We start from the raw sequence: 21,521 nt of genomic DNA on the forward strand, positions 1-21,521 counted from the left end.
TCCATGTGACTTCACAGTGTCTTATGTGTGTGGAGATGGCTGATGAGGCCAATCCCTGCACGGAATGACCGGTTGCAATGGAGGCAGTTTAGGGTTGAGGGCTGGTTGGGTGGGAGGGAAGAACTGTCTTGGGTTTTGCGAAGCTGTCGTTTCCATTCCGATTCGTCTGCAATGCCGTGCTTGACTGCAGAGCGCCAGTTTGGTCGGTGTTGGGCATCGGCCTCCCAGGTCTCTGGGTCCAGACCGCAGCTTTTGAGACTGGCCTTTAGGGTGTCCTTGTACCGCTTCCGCTGGCCGCCACGAGAGCGCTTGCCAAGGTGTAGTTTGCCGTACAGAAGCCTTTTTGGAAGGTGTTCGTCTGGCATGCAGCAGAAATGACCAGCCCATCTCAGCTGGGAGCGCTTGAGAATGGAATAGATGCTTTCCATCTCTGCCCTGTGGAGGACCTCAGTGTCTGGGATCTTGTCCTGCCATCTGATGTTCAGTAGCTTCCTGAGGCATCTCATGTGGAAGGCATTGAGCTGCTTTGCATGTCGGCTGTAGACGGTCCATGTCTCACAGGCATAGAGCAGGGAGGGGAAGTCAACAGGACGGTAGACCTTGAGTTTGGTCTCCAGGCTGAGCCCTCTACGTTCCCAGACAGAGCTGCGGACTCTGCCGAAGGCTGCACTCCCATGTGCCACCCTGTGCATGATTTCCTCATCCATATTGGCCATACGGGACAGGGTACTACCTAGGTAGTCAAACTTTTCAGCTGCCTTGAGATGTTCACCATTCACGCTGATAAGGGGCTCAGTGTAAAGGGCTCCAGGAGCAGGTTGGTAAAGTTAAAGTTAAAGTCCCAATGATTGTCACACACACAACTGGGTGCGGTGAAATTTTGTTTCTACATTTAACCCATCCCCGAAGGGAGCAGTGAGCAGCAGCGGTGCCGTGCCCGGGAATCATTTGGTGATCTAACCCCCCAATTCCAACCCTTAATGCTGAGTGCCAAGCAGGGAGGCAATGGGTCCCATTTTTATAGTCTTTGGTATGACCCGGCCAGGGTTTGAACCCACAACCTTCCAGTCTCAGGGCGGACACTCTACCACTAGGCCACTGAGCTGGTACATCACCTCTGTCTTTTTTTTTGCTGCTGATGAGGCCAAAGTCAGAGCATGCTGTGGCAAAGATGTCCATGCTCAGTTGCATTTACATCTGGCTGGATGCATTGAGTGTGCAGTCGTCTGCGAAGAGGAAGTCGCGGACTGTGGTCGTCTGCAATCTAGTTTTTGCCTGTAGTCTCCGTAGGTTGAACAGCTTGCCATCGGTGCGGTAGCGCAGGTCTATTCCCATGTCCCATGTCCTGCTTGACTCCGTTTTCCACCTGGAAGGGCTCAGACTATGCACCGTTGTCTTGGACTCGTGCCTGCATTCCGTCATGGAACTCGCGGACCATGTGGATAAAGATGTTGGGACAGCCAAACTTTGACATGATCTTCCAGAGCGCCTCACGGCAAACAGTGTCGAAGGCCTTCGTCAGATCTACAAAGGTGGAGTACAGACCGACGTTCTGTTCACGACACTTCTCTTGGAGTTGGCAAGCAGCAAAGATCATGTCAACAGTTCCACGACCCTGCCTGAATCCGCACTGGCTCTCTGGGAGGAGGACTTCATGCTCAAGATGTTCTGTCAGACGGTTCAGCAGAATTCTGGCCAGGATCTTGCCTGCTACAGACAGCAGAGCAATGCCACGATGGTTGTTGCAGTCCTGCCGGTTGCCCTTTCGCTTGTATAGGAGGACGATGGAGGCATCTTTGAACTCCTGAGGTAGCTTACCTTGGTTCCACATGGTGCAAAAGAGGTTTGTCAGATGTTTGGTCAGGGGAGGTCCACCAGCTGGACAGAGTTCTGCTGGAATTGCATCAGCGCCAGGTGCTTTGCCGTTAGGAAGTCCTCTGATGGCTTTGGTGACTTCAGCTTCAGTTGGTGGCTCATCAAGAGCAGTGTTGACTTCCACTTGAGGGAGGTGTGCAATGGCTTCATTATTGATGACTGAGGGGCGGTTGAGGATGCCACTGAAGTGCTCAGCCCAGCGCTCGAGGATCTTCTCTCTGTCTGTGACCAGGGTGTTGCCATCAGAGCTGAGGAGAGGAGAAGATCCTGAAGAGGTGGGACCGTGGATGGCTTTGAGGACGCTGTAGAAGTTCTTGCTGTCATTCTGGTCTGCATAGGACTGGATCTCGCCAGCCTTCCTGCTAAGCCAATTGTCCTGCATTCGACGTAGCTCCCGCTGGGTGGTTGCTTTGATGTTCTTGAGGGCAGACTGTTTTTGAGAGGATGTTGGATCACTGAGGTGGGCTCTGTGTAGGCGATATTTTTCCTGGAGAAGATCTCTGATGTGGTCATCATTCTCGTCGAATCAGTCCTGCTGCCTGCAGGCTGGAGGTCCTACTGCTTTGAAGGCAACAGTGTGAACAGTGTCTTTGAATGCAGCCCAGTCCAACTCCACGTTCCCTAAAGGTTTCAGGTCTTGCAGTTTACTGGCGAGCTCTTCATCCAGGGATTGCTTCATAGAGGCGTTGGCGAGCCTGGAGACGTTCAAACGCTTTGGGGGTTTGGACCCTTGAGGCCTCCTGGGAGGGTGGATCTTGATGTTCAGATTTGATACCAGGAGCCTGTGGTCAGCCCAGCACTCTGCACCACACACTGCCTTAGTGACCCTGACATCCTGTCTGTCCCTTTGCCTGACGATGACATAGTCCAGTCGATACCAATGTCTTGAGCAGGGGTGCATCCAGTAGGTCCTGTTGCGCTTTGGAAGGCAGAAGACTGAGTTGGTGATCAGGAGCTCGTGTGCCGCACAGGTCTCCAGCAGGAGGGTGCCATTTTTGCCAAGGACCCCTTCCCAGGACTTGTGGTCGGTGCCGACTCTGGCATTAAAGTCGCCAAGAATGATGAGCTTATCTGCCCTGGGCAATGCAGTGATCGTGGCTGTCAGGTCCTCATAGAACCTCTCCTTCACATTGTCTGGGTTAGTCATTGTGAGGGCATAGGCGCTGATGAGTGTGGCAAAGTGTTTGCCAGGAAGAGGCAGGCGCAGTCTCATCAGGCAGTCATTGACACCTTTGGGAAGCGCAGCCAGCTTATTGACCAAGTTGGATTTGATGGCAAAGCCGACTCCTATCCTGTCTCTCTGCCTCAGTGCGACCGATCCAGAAGAATGTATAGCCACCACCAGCTTCTGTCAACCGACCCTCTCCAGCTAGAAGGGTCTCGCTGAGGGCAGCGATCTGGATGCCATACCGGTCCAGTTCTCTGGCGATCAGGGCATTTCTTCTCTCAGGTCTTGATGTGGTGCCAGCCCTATCGAGAAGTGTGCGCACATTCCATGCGCCAAGGGTGATTGGTGTCACCTTTGTCCTGTTTCCTTGTTTCTTACCGCTGGTAATGGGACTCCTGCCAGCCGCGGCCAGCTGGCCAGGAAAAGGTGATTTATTTTTAGGGCACCTTTTCTAGCCCATTCCTCATGCCAGGAGGTAGGCAGTGCAAACCTAAATAGGGCTGCCTAGTCGCTTGGGGGGCTGCCGGAATCCAGTGCTGCCTCGGTTCACTGGACAACGACGCTATGGCCCGAGCCGCCTGCGTGCGAGTTTGTGGCTACAGCTTCCAGTGAAGTCCACACCTGCCACTTCGCCACTTGCCCAACGCCGCAGGACTTGGGAGGGGAGGAGTGCGGGGAGAGTGTGTGTGTGTGTGTGTGTGTGTGTGTGTGTGTGTGTGTGTGTGTGTGTGTGTGTGTGTGTGTGTGTGTGTGTGTGTGTGTGTGTGTGTGTGAAGTCATGACTTGGGCGGTGTATTGGATTTAAGTGAGGGTGGGTTGTGCAGCGCCAACCTCACTCCCTCGCCCGAGTCCACCTGTATCCAGCGGCAAGACAGAGTCAAGACGGCTGGAGATGGAGCCGGGTGCAGTGGGTGGCCTGAATACATTACGAAGTGATGCATCCAGCCCACAGCGCTCCACAAAGCTTGCTGGTGTCGTCGATCGGCCCGTTGAACCTCTGAGGGTTTCCTCTGCGCTTCCTGCCGATAGCCAGTCTTTGGTAGAAGTTTAACGTCGTGCTCAGGACGTAGAGACTGTAGTATCGGACAATGGACCCCAGTACAAGTGCAAAGAGTCTGAGGCCTTCGTAAATGCCAGGGAGTTCACCCACCTCACAAGCTCACCGTTTATTCCACAGAGCAATGGTCTTGCAGAGAAATCTGTTTCAATCTGTAAATCTCTCATGGAAAAGCCAAAGCTGATCATTGAGATCCTATTTGAGCCTCCTGGAGTATCAAAACACCCCAGTGGATAATCTCCGATCACCAGCCCAGCGGCTTAAGAGCTGACACTTACGCTCAGTCCTCCCCAGCACCCATCAGCAGCTCCAGCCCAAGGTGGACAATCATACAGAGGTTTACGCCAGGAGAATACACCAGCAGCAGCATCAGAAAAGATACTACGATGGATCTTCGAAACCACTGTCACTGCAGCAGGAGGGGCAAAGCATCAGAATGCAAGAGCGAGGTTGTTGGAAACCAGCAACCGTCATCCAGCCAGCTGGTACTGACAGATCATATCACGTCCGCACAGCTGAAGGACATGAGTATCGGCGAAATAGATGTCACCTCCTGGACACAAAAGAGACACACAACATGGACAATGACTTGGATCCCAGCATCGCTACACCCCTCACCTCAAAGCCATCTGAGGCTTTCCCTCACACTGTTCCCTACCAGACACGGTATGGACGGGAAGTCAAGCCCAGATGGGTTCTGGACTATGTATCAGGGTGTAGGCGGATCGCTGCCCTTCGGGAAAAACATGTAACATGTTTGTTGGAAATTATATACTTTTTATCATTGGATTCTATGAAATTACTATTGTGTGCAAGATTCTCTGCAGTATCTGGCCTCGTGAAAATGACTTGGGGGCATATGGCAGTCATTAGCCGCGCTATACAATAAGCCCCACAGTTAGCTAGACATGTGCAGATCATGTGATTGTCATGGGACGGCTGAAGCAGACAAAGGTCATGAGTACGGCACAGCAATGTATTCCCAGAGGCACTAAAGACTACATCTTTGTTGAGCATGAGACGTCCATACTGCCCCGTCCATAAGAGTACCCCCTGTGTCCTGTGGTAATGGGATATAGCTATGGAATGTTTTTCTGTCTGGAAACCTACTCGACCATGTACACTTGCCCCTTTGTTTCTCTCTCAATAAAAGCTCGGCTAGAACTCACAGCAGCGCGCGCGGGGTCTCAGTCACACTTGCTGTGTGTCTGGACTGCGCCCTTCTGCGCAGAAGAAAACGCCAAGCCAAAAAGACCTACCGTCTCTGAGATTGATTTCTGTTAAATGTTGTCAACCCAACAATGTTCTTTTGAGTGCTTTGAATGTACAAGAGTTCCAGATTCATTTGTGATGTGATTTTGGTTTAATTATCTAATCAATGATTAGTTATACTGTTAAACTACTAAGCATTTATTTATATGCATGCACTGATATTGAACAAGCTAAGTGATAATTGACAAACATGTGCACTGTTCTGTTTAATTAATTTATCCTAAAAGGACTGTATTCTGAAATACATGTGTTTAAATTTAAGAAGGGGGGTGTAGTATTCTTTTAGAATATGTCTGGACTGCCAGTCCAGTAACGTTAGCCTATCGTATTGGGTATCTACCAAATGTCTTGTCCTGATTGGTCCGCAGCATTAGGATTACGCAGCACGTAGTGATGTAGCCGGATGTTGGAAGCATATGCCTTCCTGAATGCAGCATGTTTTCCTGCCCCTGCAATCTTCATTAAAAGATTCGTTTTGCATGTCGTTGGCCTTATACAGTTTGTACCTAGCATGAGTACAGAGCACTACACTTACTTATGATTCCCTTCCATATCGATCCGTAAATTTACTCGAAACATTAACGGAGCAGCCTATTTTGACATGAAATAGCCTCGTGCGTACAGCAGCTATCATTATAGCATTAGCTACCCGCAAACTCCCATGAGCCTCAGCTCGCAGACTCCCATGAGCCTCAGCAAAGTGTCGTGGCAGCCCCCTGTAAACAATCACGTTTCTCAAACTCTCTCCCATAAAAGTGATCGGAACCGACTAAAGACTGATTTAACACATTGGTGCTGCTTATTAATGATTCCGTTGGATATTGATCCACAAACGTACTCTAAAACATTAACGGAACAGTCTATTTTGAAATGAAATAGCCTCGCGGGTACAACAGCTATTCAGTGACACCCCCTGACCACGGTTGCCGTAATGCTGGGAAGCGATGCGACCTTGTAATTTACTAGTCGTACTAAAACATACGGAAACATTTTGGTAGAACGCTGTGTACAACCAGTGTGGATCAACAAATTCATCAATTGATCCATATATAAGGTGCTCTGCATCATAAGGCGCACTGTGTTTTTTCAGTAAATTTTAAGTTTTTAAGTGCGCCTGATAGTGCGGAAAATGCGGTACCTTATTGTTACCGTTTGACAAGAAAGACTGAGTGGGGATGCTCGTCGCACGACGTGTTTACAATGACTCCATAAACACGTTGCATTTTGATGATGCTCAAGCCGTGCAACTGTTTGTAGCCAGGGTTGCCAAATCCGTTTTCACCCTTAAGCCTTGTTTACAATGTGTTTAGCAGTTGTTGGGTTTTTTTTTTTTCTCAAGAAATTCTGGCATCCTTGAACAAAGCCGATCATTGGCCCCAGAATGAGAGCGTTAGAGTGGTGGTCACTCTAACTTATATGCAAGAACCACACGGGAGACAGTATGCCCTTTTAGCACTTGCAAGTGAAGAAAACGTTCGTCACTGTGCATACAGCAATGTTCGAACGAAGTCTACTTTAGGACTCTTGCAAGTGAGTATTTACTGAGAGAAAACAGGATGAGAGTGGACAGGTTTGGTGAACCCCTGGCCTCTGGTCAAATTAGAGCAGAGGGTGTTTTACGACGTTGGGGGAAACAGAACTTGATTGCTTCCTCTGCAGCTGTTCAATCAAGCAGAGGATGCAACCACTTTATTTTACTGCGTTGCGAGAGCAGGGCAAGTTTGGTTAATCATTATAGCCTACGCTCCAACATAATCATACGATCAAAATAATCTATCAACCCTAACAGTTCACAAAAATGTTCATGAATCAAAATTGTGCTACGTTCATTCACATTTGTTCAAATTATGAACTAATTTGTGAACTTCGTTCATTGAACCCATTCAGCTACAACACTGATGCTAGGTTACTCAATTTCTGTCATTTTGACTGAAGCCAAATTATGTCAAACTTGCAGTCACTAGCCCAGCATCGTATGTGTTTTTTTCCAATGGATGAGTAAATAATGTTTTATGTGGTGTTGCTGCTAGTATTAGGAATAGGGCACCTGGGTCCAATTCCTTGGTTTTAGGCTCTACAGATACCAAGTTATAATCCAATACCTAGGCATTACAGTGGTACCTCTACTTACAACCTATACTTACAAACTTTTCGAGTTATGAACCGGAGCGTCACAATTTGTTTCCATCTACGAACTGAATTTCGATCTCCGGCTCTTACAGCTCTAAGTCAATCAGCGGCAAGGATACAAATCAACATGTTCCCATTAGTCTTGTCTCCTCTACCGGCCAATAGTGTGCTGTAAACTCATATGGGCAGACAAAGCCCCACGCTCCAAGTGATGCCGCAAAAAGCCACGATGTACTGAATATATCCACAATATTTGTTTTCATAAAAACCCATGATGCACCGAGGCAGCGATAGATGAAGCGCGAGGTGGCGAAGGATAACTGCACAGTACTTAAAAATATCTGCAGCATCACATCTGTTCTTTTTAACATTGAGCCAATGCCTAATGGTTATGGAGTGCAACCAGTGTCCTAAAGAACACGTATCATGCAGTGCCTGTTGTAGGGTATTCAAACAAGCAGCAAAAATGAGGAAACAAAAACAGTGTTTGAAAAATGATTTAAGCTTTCATAACCTATGCGTTATGCTGCCTATCGAATTAATGTAGCAGTTAGTCAAATCGTTTCATAGCATTGAATAGCTAGTCCAACACAATAAAAAATAAATCTACATGGGTGGAAAATAAAATGACAAAAAAAAACAAAAAACAGGAGTACACTAAATTTAAACGTAATGTTTCCACTGTGGCGGACATTAGGACCAATTCTCTCATCCAGTAGCATGCAGTTTGCAGTTGGGGGCGGGTTTATACATACAGTGGAACACGGAAGTCAACCGCCTATTACGTTTCAACACAAAATGCCGGGAAATCTTTGTTGTCTCGGACAACTCAACACAAAATTTCAACACAAAGTGGCAGGGAATCTTTGTTGTCTTGGACAAAGCTTCGGAAACCAACTCAACTCACGCGGCTATTGTAAACAAAATAGAGTTCGTTCCACCAGCCAACCTGAGTTACATTCCTGATGTCTCCCTCTGAGATTTTGAAGTAGAAGTGCCTGATCAGAAACCCTAAGATATGTGGCTGAATAAGTTCAAGTCACTTAATGAAGATTTGGGAAGAATTGCACGACAGAAAGCGGAGTTGTGGACAGAAATGAAAAAGCTTCAACCTGAAGACCAGCTGATTATAAAAACCTGGAACACGCTTCTTGTCAACCGGAGTCAAATTTCTTCTTTGGCATGCACAAACTTGGCCAATAAAGCTGATTCAGATTTTATAGCTGGTGCGACTTGTACTCCGGAGCGGCTTATAGTCCGGAAAATACGGTACTTCAATTTTGTAATGTCCTAGAAGTCAAAATCTTTATATGTGGAAGTGGTCCTCCTCAGATGTTGTCATAGTAGATTGATGCACAACTCTTATAACAACAGCCTTACTTCTCTCATTGGCACTAACATTCCCATCATCCAGAAAAATCGTCCATCCGTTGACTCACTGCGACACATTCAATCACTCCTTTGTATTTAAATAAGAAATATTCAAATACTTCAATTTTTAACTATAAAATCATAGATATATTCTTTTAACCCCACACTGACGTGAGACTCTGCCTCTCCTGACTGCACATGCCTAGTTTCTACTTATAACTTGTTGAGTTAAATGTTTTGCAACCGTTCTCCATCCATCTTAAAGTCATCCTGTCTGTGTGCAGGCAATAAAGAAGCGATCTGTCCGCAGGGCTGGCTAAAATTCAGCCACAGCTGCTACAATATTTCCTTGCAGAGAAGAAGTCTGGACAACAGCCGTCAGGACTGTCTGCAAAGAGATGCTGACCTGGTTATCATCAGCAGCAAACAGGAACAGGTATTCTTATTCGATCCATTTAGCTATCTTGGGAGTCATGGTAGAAGCGTTCACGTCGCGATCCCCATCAAGTAATAATTGCTATTAATACCTGCTATTGATGGCTCGGCACACCGTACTCCCGAAGCACCCTCCACAGAACCTCCCGAGGGACACGGTCGAACGCCTTCTCCAAGTCCACAAAACACATGTGGACTGGTTGGGCGAACTCCCATGCACCCTTGAGGATCCTGCCGAGGGTGTAGAGCTGGTCCACTGTTCCATGGCCAGGACGAAAGCCACACTGCTCCTCCTGAATACGAGGTTCGACCTCCCGACGGACCCTCCTCTCCAGCACCCATGAATAGACCTTACCAGGGAGGCTGAGGAGTGTGATTCCCATGTAATTGGAACACACCCTCCGGTCCCCCCTCTTAAAGAGGGGAACCACCACCCCAGTCTGCCAATCCAGAGGCACTGTCCCCGATGTCCACGCAACTTTGTAGAGGCGTGTCAGCCATGACAGCCCCACAACATCCAGAGCCTTTAAGAACTCCGGGCGGATCTCATCCACCCCCGGGGCCTTGCCACCGAGGAGTTCTTTAACTACCTCAGTGACTTCGACCCCAGAGATTGGAGAATCCGCCTCAGAGTCTCCAGGCCCTGCTTCCTCAATGGAAGGTGTGTAGGTGGAATTGAGGAGGTCTTCGAAGTATTCTCCCCACCGACTCACGACGTCCCGAGTCGAGGTCAGCAGCACGCCATCCCCACTGTAAACAGTGTTGACGTTGCACTGCTTCCCCCTCCTGAGACGCCGGATGGTGGACCAGAATTTCCCCGAAGCCGTCCGAAGGTCATTCTCCATGGCCTCACCAAACTCCTCCCACGCCCAGGTTTTTGCCTCAGCAACCGCCGAAGCCGCGTTCCGCTTGGCCATCCGGTACCTGTCAGCTGCCTCCGGAGTCCCGCAGGCCAAAACGGCCCGATAGGACTCCTTCTTCAGCTTGACGGCATCCCTTACCGCCGGTGTCCACCAGCGGGTTCGGGGATTGCCGCCACGACAGGCACCAACGACCTTGCGGCCACAGCTCCGGTCGGCCGCCTCAACAATGGAGGCGCGGAACATGGTCCAAGGGCGGTTCGGTCCCTGTATCACCGATGCCAGAGTCTGGTCCGCATTTCCGGCAGTAAGTCGGATTCGTTCCCAGTGAGGGTTGGACTCCGCCAAGGCTGCCCTTTGTCACCGATTCTGTTCATAATTTTTATGGACAGAATTTCTAGGCGCAGCCGAGGCGTTGAGGGGGTCCGGTTTGGGGACCTCAGCATCGCGTCTCTGCTTTTTGCAGATGATGTGGTGCTGTTGGCTTCTTCAGGCCGTGATCTCCAGCTCTCGCTGGAACGGTTCGCAGCCGAGTGTGAAGCGGTCGGGATGAGGGTCAGCACCTCCAAATCCGAGTCCATGGTCCTCGATCGGAAAAGGGTGGAATGCCCTCTCCGGATCGGGGATGAGATCCTGCCCCAAGTGGAGGAGTTCAAGTATCTTGGAGTCTTGTTCACGAGTGAGGGGAGGATGGAGCGCAAGATCGACAGGCGGATCGGTGCAGCGTCAGCAGTAATGCGGACCCTGAACCGGTCCGTTGCGGTGAAGAGAGAGCTGAGCCAAAAGGCAAAGCTCTCAATTTACCGTTCGATTTACGCTCCTACCCTCACCTATGGTCACGAGCTAAGGGTCGTGACTGAAAGAACGAGATCCCGGATACAAGCGGCCGAAATGAGTTTTCTCCGCAGGATGTCCGGGCTCTCCCTTAGAGATAGGGTGAGAAGCTCGGTCATCCGGGAGAGACTCGGAGTAGAGTCGCTACTCCTCCACGTTAAGAGGAGCCAGATGAGGTGACTCGGGCATCTTATCAGGATGCCTCCTGGATGCCTCCCTGGGGAGGTGTTCCGGGCATGTCCCACCGGTAGGAGACCCCGGGGACGACCCAGGACGCGCTGGAGAGACTATGTCTCTCAGCTGGCCTGGGAACGCCTTGGGATCCCCCGGGATGAGCTGGATGAAGTGGCTGGGGAGAGGGAAGTCTGGGAGTCCCTCCTAAAGCTGCTGCCCCCGCGACCCGACCCCGGATAAGCGGAAGAAGATGGATAGATGGATGGATGGACCTGCTATTGATACTTACTATTACTTGCGAATTCTACCAAACACTTTGAAGCCGAGCTGAAAGACAAGCGATTGTCCAAAAGCTCAATGAATGCTAGTAGCCCATCAGTCCTGAGTATGAAGAGGTCAGTACCTGCCTCCAAGGCCAGCATTGACCATCATATCTCTAAACATAGAAGGACTATCTGCAACTAAAGAAGAACTTGTGGCAAAACTCTGCAGAGAGCATCAGTGTGACATTCTCTGCTTACAAGAAACCCACCATGGACCTAAACACCACCGGCCTCGTGTGGAAGGAACGACTACCCTCATAGAAAGACCACATGAGAAACACGGAAGCATCATGCTAGCAAAAAAATGGGACAATCATCGAATCGACATCAAAAAGCGATGAAAATGACATTGAAGTCCTAACTACTGAGCTAAGAGGAATTGCCATCACCTCAGTATACAAACCACCTCCTATACCTTTTGCCATGCCAGAAATACCATCATCTGGAAAACCGAAGATTGTGATTGGAGACTTCAACAGTCACAGTACACAATAGGGATACGCTTAAAACAATGAAAATGGAGATGCAGTGGAAACATGGGCTAAAAGTAACCAGCTTAATCTGATCCACGATGCCAAACAGCCAAAGTCCTTCAATAGTGGGCGTTGGAAAGCAAGCTATAACCCTGATATCGTGTTTGTCAGTCATAACATCAGTGGACTGAGCAAGAAGCTGGTGCTGGAGCCACTGCCAAAAACCCAACAACGTCCCATTGGCATTATAGTCAATGCTGCAATCACCCCAGCCACAGTTCCATTCAGAAGATTTAACTTTGGGAAAGCGAATTGGCCTAGTTTCCAAGAAGACCTGGAAAGAAACATTGCCCATCTCCCGGCGGACCCCAAGAACTATGACATCTTCACCAAGCTCGTGCACCAGGCAGCTCGGAAGAACATCCCAAGAGGCTGCCTGGTGCACGATACATACCTGGACTTAATGCTCAAAGCAACAAACTATATGAGCAATACCAACAGCTCTATGAATCTAACCCCTTTGCTGAAACTACCACCGAAGTAGGCGAGAGGCTCATGACCTCCCTACCAGAATGTCGCCAACAGAAATGGCAAGATCTACTGAAAAGAAGAGAAGCCATATTCAATCTGAACTGCTTATCTTCGCATATACGAAGAAGGAAAAAATATCTAAAATTGTGAATTTTCTTTTTAAGAGCATTTTCAAATCCTTGCTTATAACCTGTTGATTTCACATATTTTTTTAAATAGATGGATTTTTAGTTAGTTTTAACGAAGCTCAGTCTGGTTTGAGATTTCTAATGTCCTGGTCGAGTTCCAAATGCACCCGGGCATGTTTTTTACCTGATGTGAAAGCATGTCAATCTGCTGGAGCCCATGTGACTGAGTTAATTTTTAATCTCTAGCCGAGAGCCTGAAATTTTTCAGGAATCCCATGAATCACAGTAATCTATACCTGTCGTCACGATTTGGGACATACTGTACAGGTTAAAAACGTTAATGGAAGCAGACCGGAGCAATATTATCTCCTAGGGGAAAAACTGTGTTCAGTGCAGTCGTGTTGGAGTCTTTGTGCTTGTAGTTGGTGCATGCTGATTCTGCTTGCTACTTCTTGCTTTCAACTACTGTGTCACCTGACCCTGTTCCCAAGGGTGAAAAGAGGAGCAGAGTGCGTAAGTCTCCTCAGCCGATACATAGCCTCTCCACTGCCAAGACCTGTATATGCCTCCTCGCGGCCAAACACGGAAATTGGGTGCCTCGCACTACAGGATCTCGGAGCAGCAGGGGGCCTCATGTAGTTGTATGGACGTGCCCTGCTTTCCGTCGACCTCTGCCCCAGCTATGGGTAAATAGCGAAGTCCTTAACGGAGGAACAGGCAGAAGATGGCAGTGGAAAACACCTCAACAGCTGGCAAGGCAGATCAAGGGTGCAGCAAAGACGGGTCTCCAGTTGTCTTGGTCTCCATGCCACTGGAACCTGGCCTGCTTATTGCCAAGGACTGTCTGGTGGTTGACCGTGCACCAGTCTCCCCCCAATGACAGATTCCACGCACAGGCATCCTTATGAATGGGGTATATCAACCAACCCGGATCAAAATCCTGTGACGATCAAGAAGTGGTAACGGGAGCAGGACCGTGATTGTCTGGTAGCTCCTAGCCACAACCTGGCACACAGGCAGTGAGTGTCTGAATCAGTTGTTAGGTTAGGTTATGTTGTGAGGCAGAAAGAGTTTTTGGCAGCTTCACCCACGACTGAGCAGCCCTTTTTAGGATCCACTCAGCTCATCCCAGTAGGGAACAGGGATTATATAACTGCCCTAAACCCGCTTCAAACACTCTTGACTGGGACACCGCACCCAGAGGGATCACCACTATGCGGTCAGAAACAAACTAATGTATTTTAGAACCTAAAATGTACAGACTCTTATGGACATCAAATGCAGCAAACGACCTGAAAGACGAACCGCTATCGTCGCCAGGGAGCTGAGATTTTGGATCGATATCGCTGCAGTCTCTGAAACTTGACTGGCGGACAAAGGGTAGCTGAAGGAAGAGAAGGGGGAATACACCTTCCCTAAAGGAAGCCCTGCTAAGGAACCCAGGATCCATGGTGTAGGTCTTGCTATGAAGAACACCCTCATTAGCCACCTCTCCGAACGCTCTGTAGATATGAATGAATGTCTTATGACTGTTCGCCTGATCCTCACGGGTGGCTAAAAGGCCACTGGTGATGAAGTGGAGGCCTTCGACACTGACTTGGGTAACATCTTAACCCAAGTTCCCAAGGAGGACAAGGTTGTCCTGCTTGGAGACTTCAATGCCAGGGTGGGACAAAACCACAAACTATGGAAAGGCACAATTGGGAAGGAAAAAGTTGGCAACACTAAGTCCAATGGTGTTCTGCTATTGTCAAAGTGTGCAGAACACAGCCTGATCATCACCAACACACTTTTCTGCTCGAAGAACAAACTCAAAACATCCTGGATCCATTCTTGCTCCAATACCTGGCACCTCATTGATTACATAGTTGTCCGCACCAAAGATCGACTTGATGTGCTCAACACCAGAGCGATGATTGATGATCCACTCCACCCTGTCCATGAGTCTTATGTGGAAAAGGTCGGCCAAAGCTCAACATGACACCGCCTTCGAGCAGCAGCTTCAGTCCACCCTCAGCACCAGTCTGCCAAACCAATATCCAGATGATATAGAGACACTATGGGATCTGCTGAAGACTATTACCATTGTAAAAGCACCATCGGCTGTAAGACACATAAACATCAAGACTGGTTTGGTGAGAATGAAAACGAAATTCTTTGGCTTATTGACACCAAGCGGGTAACCTTCATGGCCTGGCAAAATGACGTCAGCTGTAAGGTAAAAAGAGCAGTTCATGCCAAAGCAAAGGCAAATCTTGAGTCAGGAGGAACGAGTGGTGGACAAGAAAAGCTCTAGAGACCCAGCAGCTTGCTGATTATGGGGATACCAGAGGTTTCTTTGATGCCATTAGAGCCATATATGGCCCTAGCCACCACTGCTTGGCTCCCCTTCGATCCAAGAATGGACTGGTGCTGCTGATAAGACAATGTGTTGATGGCAACCAAACGGAAGAGCACTATGAGAAACTGTTGAATCTGGACACCACCCCTGAGATGGACACCCTTCACCAACTGCCTCAACAGCCCACCAAAGAGGACATGGGAGCATCTCCCAGCATAAAAGAGGTGCAAAACGCCATAAAGAACATGATTAACAAAAAGGCTGCTGGACCTGATGGTATCCTAGCAGAGATCCTGAAAGCAGGTGGGCCTGATCTCCTCACCCCATGCCCTGCTCCTCAAAGAATGGGAAAAGGAGAAAATCCTAGCAAAACGCATGGATGTCCTAATAGTCTCCATCTTTAGGAAAGGAGATAAGGCAGGTTGTGGAAACTACCACAGTATTTCCCTTCTGTCCACCACTGGGAAGGCTCTGGCCTGGATTTTAGCAAATAGGCTTCGCCCACATCCTCCCAGAATCACAGAGTGGCGTCCATTCAAATAGGGGCATCATGGATATGAACTTCATCCCCCGTCAACAGGAACAAAAATGCCGGGAACAAAATCAGCCACTGTACGTGGCTTTCATAGACAACCCCAAAGCCTTTGACTCAGTTACTCGCCAAGCTCTCTGGGTGGTTCTGGCAAAGATTGGCTCTCCAGACAAATACATCCTTTTACTGAGACTGCGCCATGACGACATGTCAGCCACAGTTCTCAACGGTGGTGGGAATGAAATAGAACCATTCAAGGTTCACGCAGGAGTGAACCAGGGTTGTGTGATCACTCCCACCCTCTTCTCCATTTTCATCTCTGCCATCCACAGAAAGGCTGAAGGGTTCATTCCTTCCCCATGCCGTGAGACTTTAACTCATCGTGGGGGTTAGGGGCGCGTTCACATTCATGACACTGTTTATTGTTTATGTCCGTCCGTCCGTCCGTCCATCCATCCATCCATCCATCCATCCATCCATCCATCCACTATACCGCTTGTCCCCACGGGGGTCTCGGGCGTGCTGGAGCCTATCCCAGCAGACATTGGGCAGTAGGCGTGGAACACCTTGAACAGGTTGCCAGCCAATCGCAGTTGATCTATTTAATTGTTAATCATTATTATTATTATTATTATTATTATTATTATTATTATCTCTTCATTTTAATAAGATCTATTCTCTTCCTCTCTTTTGTTATTGTTGTTGTCGTGTCCGATGTTTACCGTATTGGCCCGAACATAAGACAGTGTTTTTAGCATTGAAATAAGACTGAAAAAGTGGGGGTTGGGTTACATTCGGGGTCTAGACATTATACCCATTCACGATGCTGGATGGCGCCAGATATCTTCAAAGTGAATGCTGAACTTCACTCCCCAGGCCAAAGCGAACCCCTGTCACGAAGAAGAAAATAAAAATAGCGGTAGCAGTTTACATTATTTGATAGCAATGTTTTTCCTTATTCAGATTTGTTTCAAGACTACAGTTACAGTTAGACTTCACTTTGATGGTTAATGCAGTTATTGAAATTTTGTTGTTTTATCACAGTAGATTGGTTTATTTACATTTCAAAAACCAGAAGCCATTTACAAATGTGATTGCACTTTAGTTTACATATTTAAATGTTCAGATATTAAGATGTGATAGACAGTTTTTGCATGATTTGAATGAGGCAAAATAACATGCTTTCTCTCTCGAATATATTGTTATAATCATTTGTTTCAGATGTACTGTAATTATTTTCTGTTTAAAAATTAAATTTGGTGTTCAAAAAGTCTTTTTTCACACTTGAGTCTTGAAAAAGAGGGAGTCGTCTTATAATCAGGGTCATATTCGGGCCAATACGGTATATTGTCTACCTGTACTTATGTATTCAACTGCTGTCTGTCTGCCTGTCTACCTGCCCGCCCACCTGCCCACCACTTGTCCACTTTAAGCAAAGGGATCCGGACTATAAGTCGCTCCGGAGTATAAGTCGAACCAGCCATAAAATGCCCCAAAAAGTGAAAAAAAACATATATAAGTCGCTCCGGAGTATAAGTCGCATTTTGGGGGGCAATTTATTCGACAAAATCCCACACCAAAAACAGTCATGAACGAGCAACAACAGGCTAAACGATAGCAACAACAGGCTAAACGATAGGTATGCTAACGTGACAAACACAAACAAAGAGCTGAGAACGGGCCTGATGTAACATATAGAGTGATTAAGGACAACTATTACATGAATAACATGTTTATAAAACCATTGGTGTCACTCCAATTCATTAAATCCATCGATCATTCAATACGATAGCAACAGGCTAAACGATAGGTATGCTAACGTGACAAACACAAATGAGGAGCTGAGAACGGGCCTGACGTAACATATAGAGTGATTTAGGACAACCATTACACAAATAACATGTTTATAAAACCATCGGTGTCCCTCCAATTCATTAAATCCATCGATCGTTCTTTGTCAACAGTGGCTGCGCGCGGCTGAGGGCGCTTGCACTTCAAAATATTCCACAGGCTCATACAACGATAGATAAACTATATTTCAAATAACTATAATATAAGCAATAATATTATCAAACCATCCGTGCACTTTAAATCCATTAAATCCATCGATCAAATTCCTCGTCCTTTGTCAACATCGCCGCGCGTGCGCCCTGACGTCAGCCTCGTCTTTATTCCACAGATCAGCGTTAACAAAGTACAAGGAAGGATAGACGTGGGTTTGGTAAACGGCTCTTTATTCCACAAAACAAACTTCCAAGCGTGTGGCGGCGTGGACTTCCAGAGACGATAGCTCCATGGCAGAGGTCCGGGCGTGCGTAATGGCCATGTCCGAGCCCCATGCACCGTTCGCGGACAACCACTCGACCGAGCGCCGGCCCCCGACTCAGTAGAGTAGGACCGGGCATGCGTAAAAGCCATAATAGTTTTTCAAACCTTCTATGTCACTCCAAATCCTTAATTTGGTGAAACGGTGAAATTTAAAGCGCCCTCATCCAGTTTCGTCTGAAAATATATATTTTTTTCAGATGTAGTTTTTTGTTTTGTTTATTTGGTTGTTTTATCAAAGACAAAGTCTGCTTTATTGTCGATTTTTTTTTCATATACCAAGACACACAAAGAGATTGAAATTACGTTCCCACTATCCCTCGGTGAGATAGTACACATATCCATACAAGCAACACAAAAAAACCCAAGAAGGCATAAACAATGAATAAATAAGAGTGTTGAATAAATGATAAATAAACAAATAATATTAAATAATAATAATAAATATAAGTGGAGCAAACAGACAGTGGACTTGGATATGGTGCTTTAAAGTGTTAATTGCTTTATTTGATGTTTTCTCTATTTTTTATGTTTTGAATATGTTCAAGATAAAGATATAAAAGCATGTTAAGTGATCAACTATACTAAAAATAACATGGGAAGTGGTCAACTATACTTTTATGTCTTAATGATCAAGTAAAAATTTGTGGAAAAAAAACATATAAGTCGCTCCTGAGTATAAGTCGCCCCCCCACCCAAACTATGAAAAAAACCGCGATTTATAGTCCGGAAATTACGGTAATTCCACCTACGTACATACTCTGTCGGCGCGTCATGCAAGACAGGCTGGTTCTGTTTCTCTCAGGTGCAGATGATGACAGGGCTGGATTACAACCGATTTCCGTCCTTGCTTAGTACATCCTTTATTATACATACATGAATGCTGTCATACATAGATTTCTGCAGTTTTTGCAATCCACTCTATAGGGTTCCACTCTATTTGCTGCCGTGATGTCTGTTTGCAGCACACCTTTTCACTAGACAAATCACCTGTTTGTGACAGGATTTCCTTACTAGGTTCACCGAGGCAGCATGGATTGGAATGTCTGACAGGGACCAGGAGGGAATGTGGCTCTGGGTGAATGGAAAACGAGTAAACAAAGACCGGTATGAAAATGATTTCACTGTGTATCCAGGGGTAAATTCCCCCTCACAACTAGGCAATGTAGTAAGGAGGCAGCTCACTGCTTTCATGCGAACAATTTAGAGCGTTTGCATCTTGCCCAGGGAAGTACAAGTGCACCCACCCAAACAGTCATTGAGAACCCTTGAAGTCCAGTATGTTTGACTAGTACTGTATTTTCCGGACTATAAGTCTCAGTTTTTTTCATAGTTTGGCCGGGTGCAATTTATACTCAGGAATGACTTATATGTGAAATTCTTAACATATTATTACTTTATCATTAACACATTACTTACTTAGTAGTAGTATATCACTTCACATGTTATTTTCACACTATACCGCATGAGGGCGGTCTAGGCCTGTGGAATAATTGGAACTGTAACCGACGATGAGTCTGAATCCATCCACTGACTTGCGGAGTCAGCAGAGTTGTTTATAAGTGACACAGAGGATGAAGATTTCGATGAATTTAATGATTTAGAGCAGGGGTCACCAACCTTTATTAAACCGAGAGCTACTTCCTGGGTACTGATTAAAGCAAAGGGCTACCAGTTTGACACACACTTCTGAAATAGATAATTTGCTCAATTTGGCTTTCACTATGTGTTATTATTGTCATTTCCAGTTCACATGTAAGTGTGATTGTAACAAGAATAGCAAAAATACAGTCAAACCTTGGTTTTAGACCACAATCCGCTCCAGAAGGCGGTTCGAGAAGCGAATCAGTCAAATTCCGAATCTATTTTTCCCATTACAAGTTATGGGAAAATTTTTAATCCGTGTCAAGACAAAAAAAAAAAAAAAAACGCCTTTTTCAAGCATTTTTTCATTTGCGCATATTTGTCTGATCGCGCAACTGCAGCGCACCGCCGAACACGCAACCGTAGCGCGTCGCCCACCACGCAACTGCACCGCGCTGGTCGCATTATTGTGACAGAGCCGTTGCTGAAATTTAGAAAATATTTAGAAAGTCCTGATGTACGTTCCAAAATTTAAGCGAACCTAAGTGCGCAGGAAGCTTAATTTTGTCCGATCGCGCAACTGCAGCGCACCACCGAACGCGCAACAGTAGCGCGTCGCCGACCGCGCAACTGCACCGCGCTGGTCGCATTATTGTGACAGAGCGGTCGCTAATATTTAGAAAATATTTTTAAAGTCCTCATGTACGTTCCAAAATTTAAGTGGACCTCAATACGCCGGGAGCTTAATTTGGTCCGCGCGCCGGGCGCTCCCCGTCGCAATGCTTTAAGAGCGTCTTTGTGTTTTAGGATGGCTTTACTGCTCCCACTTGCTTTCTTTGGAGGAATGATTAGGGGTTAATACAATCCTCAAAGTAACAAAAATACAATAACAACGGAGTCAGTCGGCATCCGGGCCACGCGGTCGGGTTTTCTCGGGTCCTCCCGGCTCATCTCGCGAGGTTAGACCTACGAATTTTTTTCGACAACCGAGGCAAAAAAATCTCGAATTTTTTGTTCGAATTACGGTTTGTTCGAGAACCAGGACGTTCGAAAACCAAGGTTTGTAAAATAAATAAATGCAGCTCACTGACAAGTGCCGCTATTTGAGCTAATTTTCGAACAGTCCTGCGGGCGACTCATGCGGTCCTCACGGGCGACCTGGTGCCCGCGGGCACCATGTTGGTGACCCCTGATTTAGAGTGACAACGATGGTTCTATAGACTTATTTATGTTATAGTTATTTGATATATAGTTTATACTTAGTTATATGGGCCTGTGGAATAATTAAAACCGCAACTGACGATGAGTGTGACGTCAGCGCAGCATGTACTTGTGGAGTCAGCAAAGGCATTGTTTATAAGTGACACAGAGGACGAAGACTTCGATGGATTTAATGATTTGGACTGACACGGATGGTTTGATAAACTTGCTATTAATGTTATAGTTATTTGAGTAACTGTTAATATGTCAAATAAAGTTCCCCCAAAAACGCAACTTGTACTCCGGTGAGACATATATGTTTTTTTTTTCTTCTTTATTATGCATTTTATGGCTGGTGTGACTTGTACTCCAGAGCGACTTATAGTCTGGAAAGTAAGGTATGATTTTTCTAATGAGGTTTAGTCATGCACATGCAGCAGTGGTGGGAAGTAACTAAGTACAAAAATTTCCCATTGTTCTGAGTATTGGTCAATCCAGTGAGTATTACGTCAGGGAAATTAGTTTTGAATTTTGAACTTTAGGATTTGGCTGAACAAACAGTCTGTTTAGCCTATGTACAGTTCTGCACTTTGGATAAAGGCATCCAGGCATTTAGAAATCACAAACAATGGAGGAACAGCCTGGTAAAGTCTTCTCTCAGGGCCCATAATACTGAATTTTCTGGAAATTGTACAATCAGAGCTGTATGAGGTGTTCAAATATCTAGGGGTCTTGTTCATGAGTGTGGGCAGGATGGGGCGTGAACTCAATAGGTGAATGGGAGCAGTGATAAGGAGCCTGTATCTGTATGTCATGGAAGGAGTTGAACCAAAAGGCAAAGCTCTTGATTTGCCAGATGATCTATGTTCCTACCCTCACATATGGTCATGAGTAGGGCCGGCTCTCAG

General features: G+C 46.8%; 1 protein-coding gene across 3 annotated transcripts in view; it reads left to right on the top strand.

Annotated features, from left to right (window-relative positions):
* Positions 1 to 21,521, top strand: part of LOC148398568 (perlucin-like) — a 57,305-nt gene that overhangs the window by 27,878 nt on the left and 7,906 nt on the right. For 2 of the 3 annotated variants that reach the window (XM_088373104.1, XM_088373105.1), the window contains 2 exons: positions 9,158 to 9,309; positions 18,833 to 18,936. In XM_088373104.1, the coding sequence (XP_088229230.1) occupies positions 9,158 to 9,309; positions 18,833 to 18,936 (256 nt within the window). Of the gene's footprint in view, positions 1 to 9,157; positions 9,310 to 18,832; positions 18,937 to 21,521 lie in introns of those variants that run through there. The other variant, XR_015857929.1, reaches the window with a different exon arrangement.

The sequence above is a fragment of the Syngnathus floridae genome, chromosome 4 (assembly GCF_059516105.1).
Source record: "Syngnathus floridae isolate MCC-2025c chromosome 4, RoL_Sflo_1.0, whole genome shotgun sequence".
Classification (NCBI taxonomy): Eukaryota; Metazoa; Chordata; class Actinopteri; order Syngnathiformes; family Syngnathidae; genus Syngnathus; species Syngnathus floridae.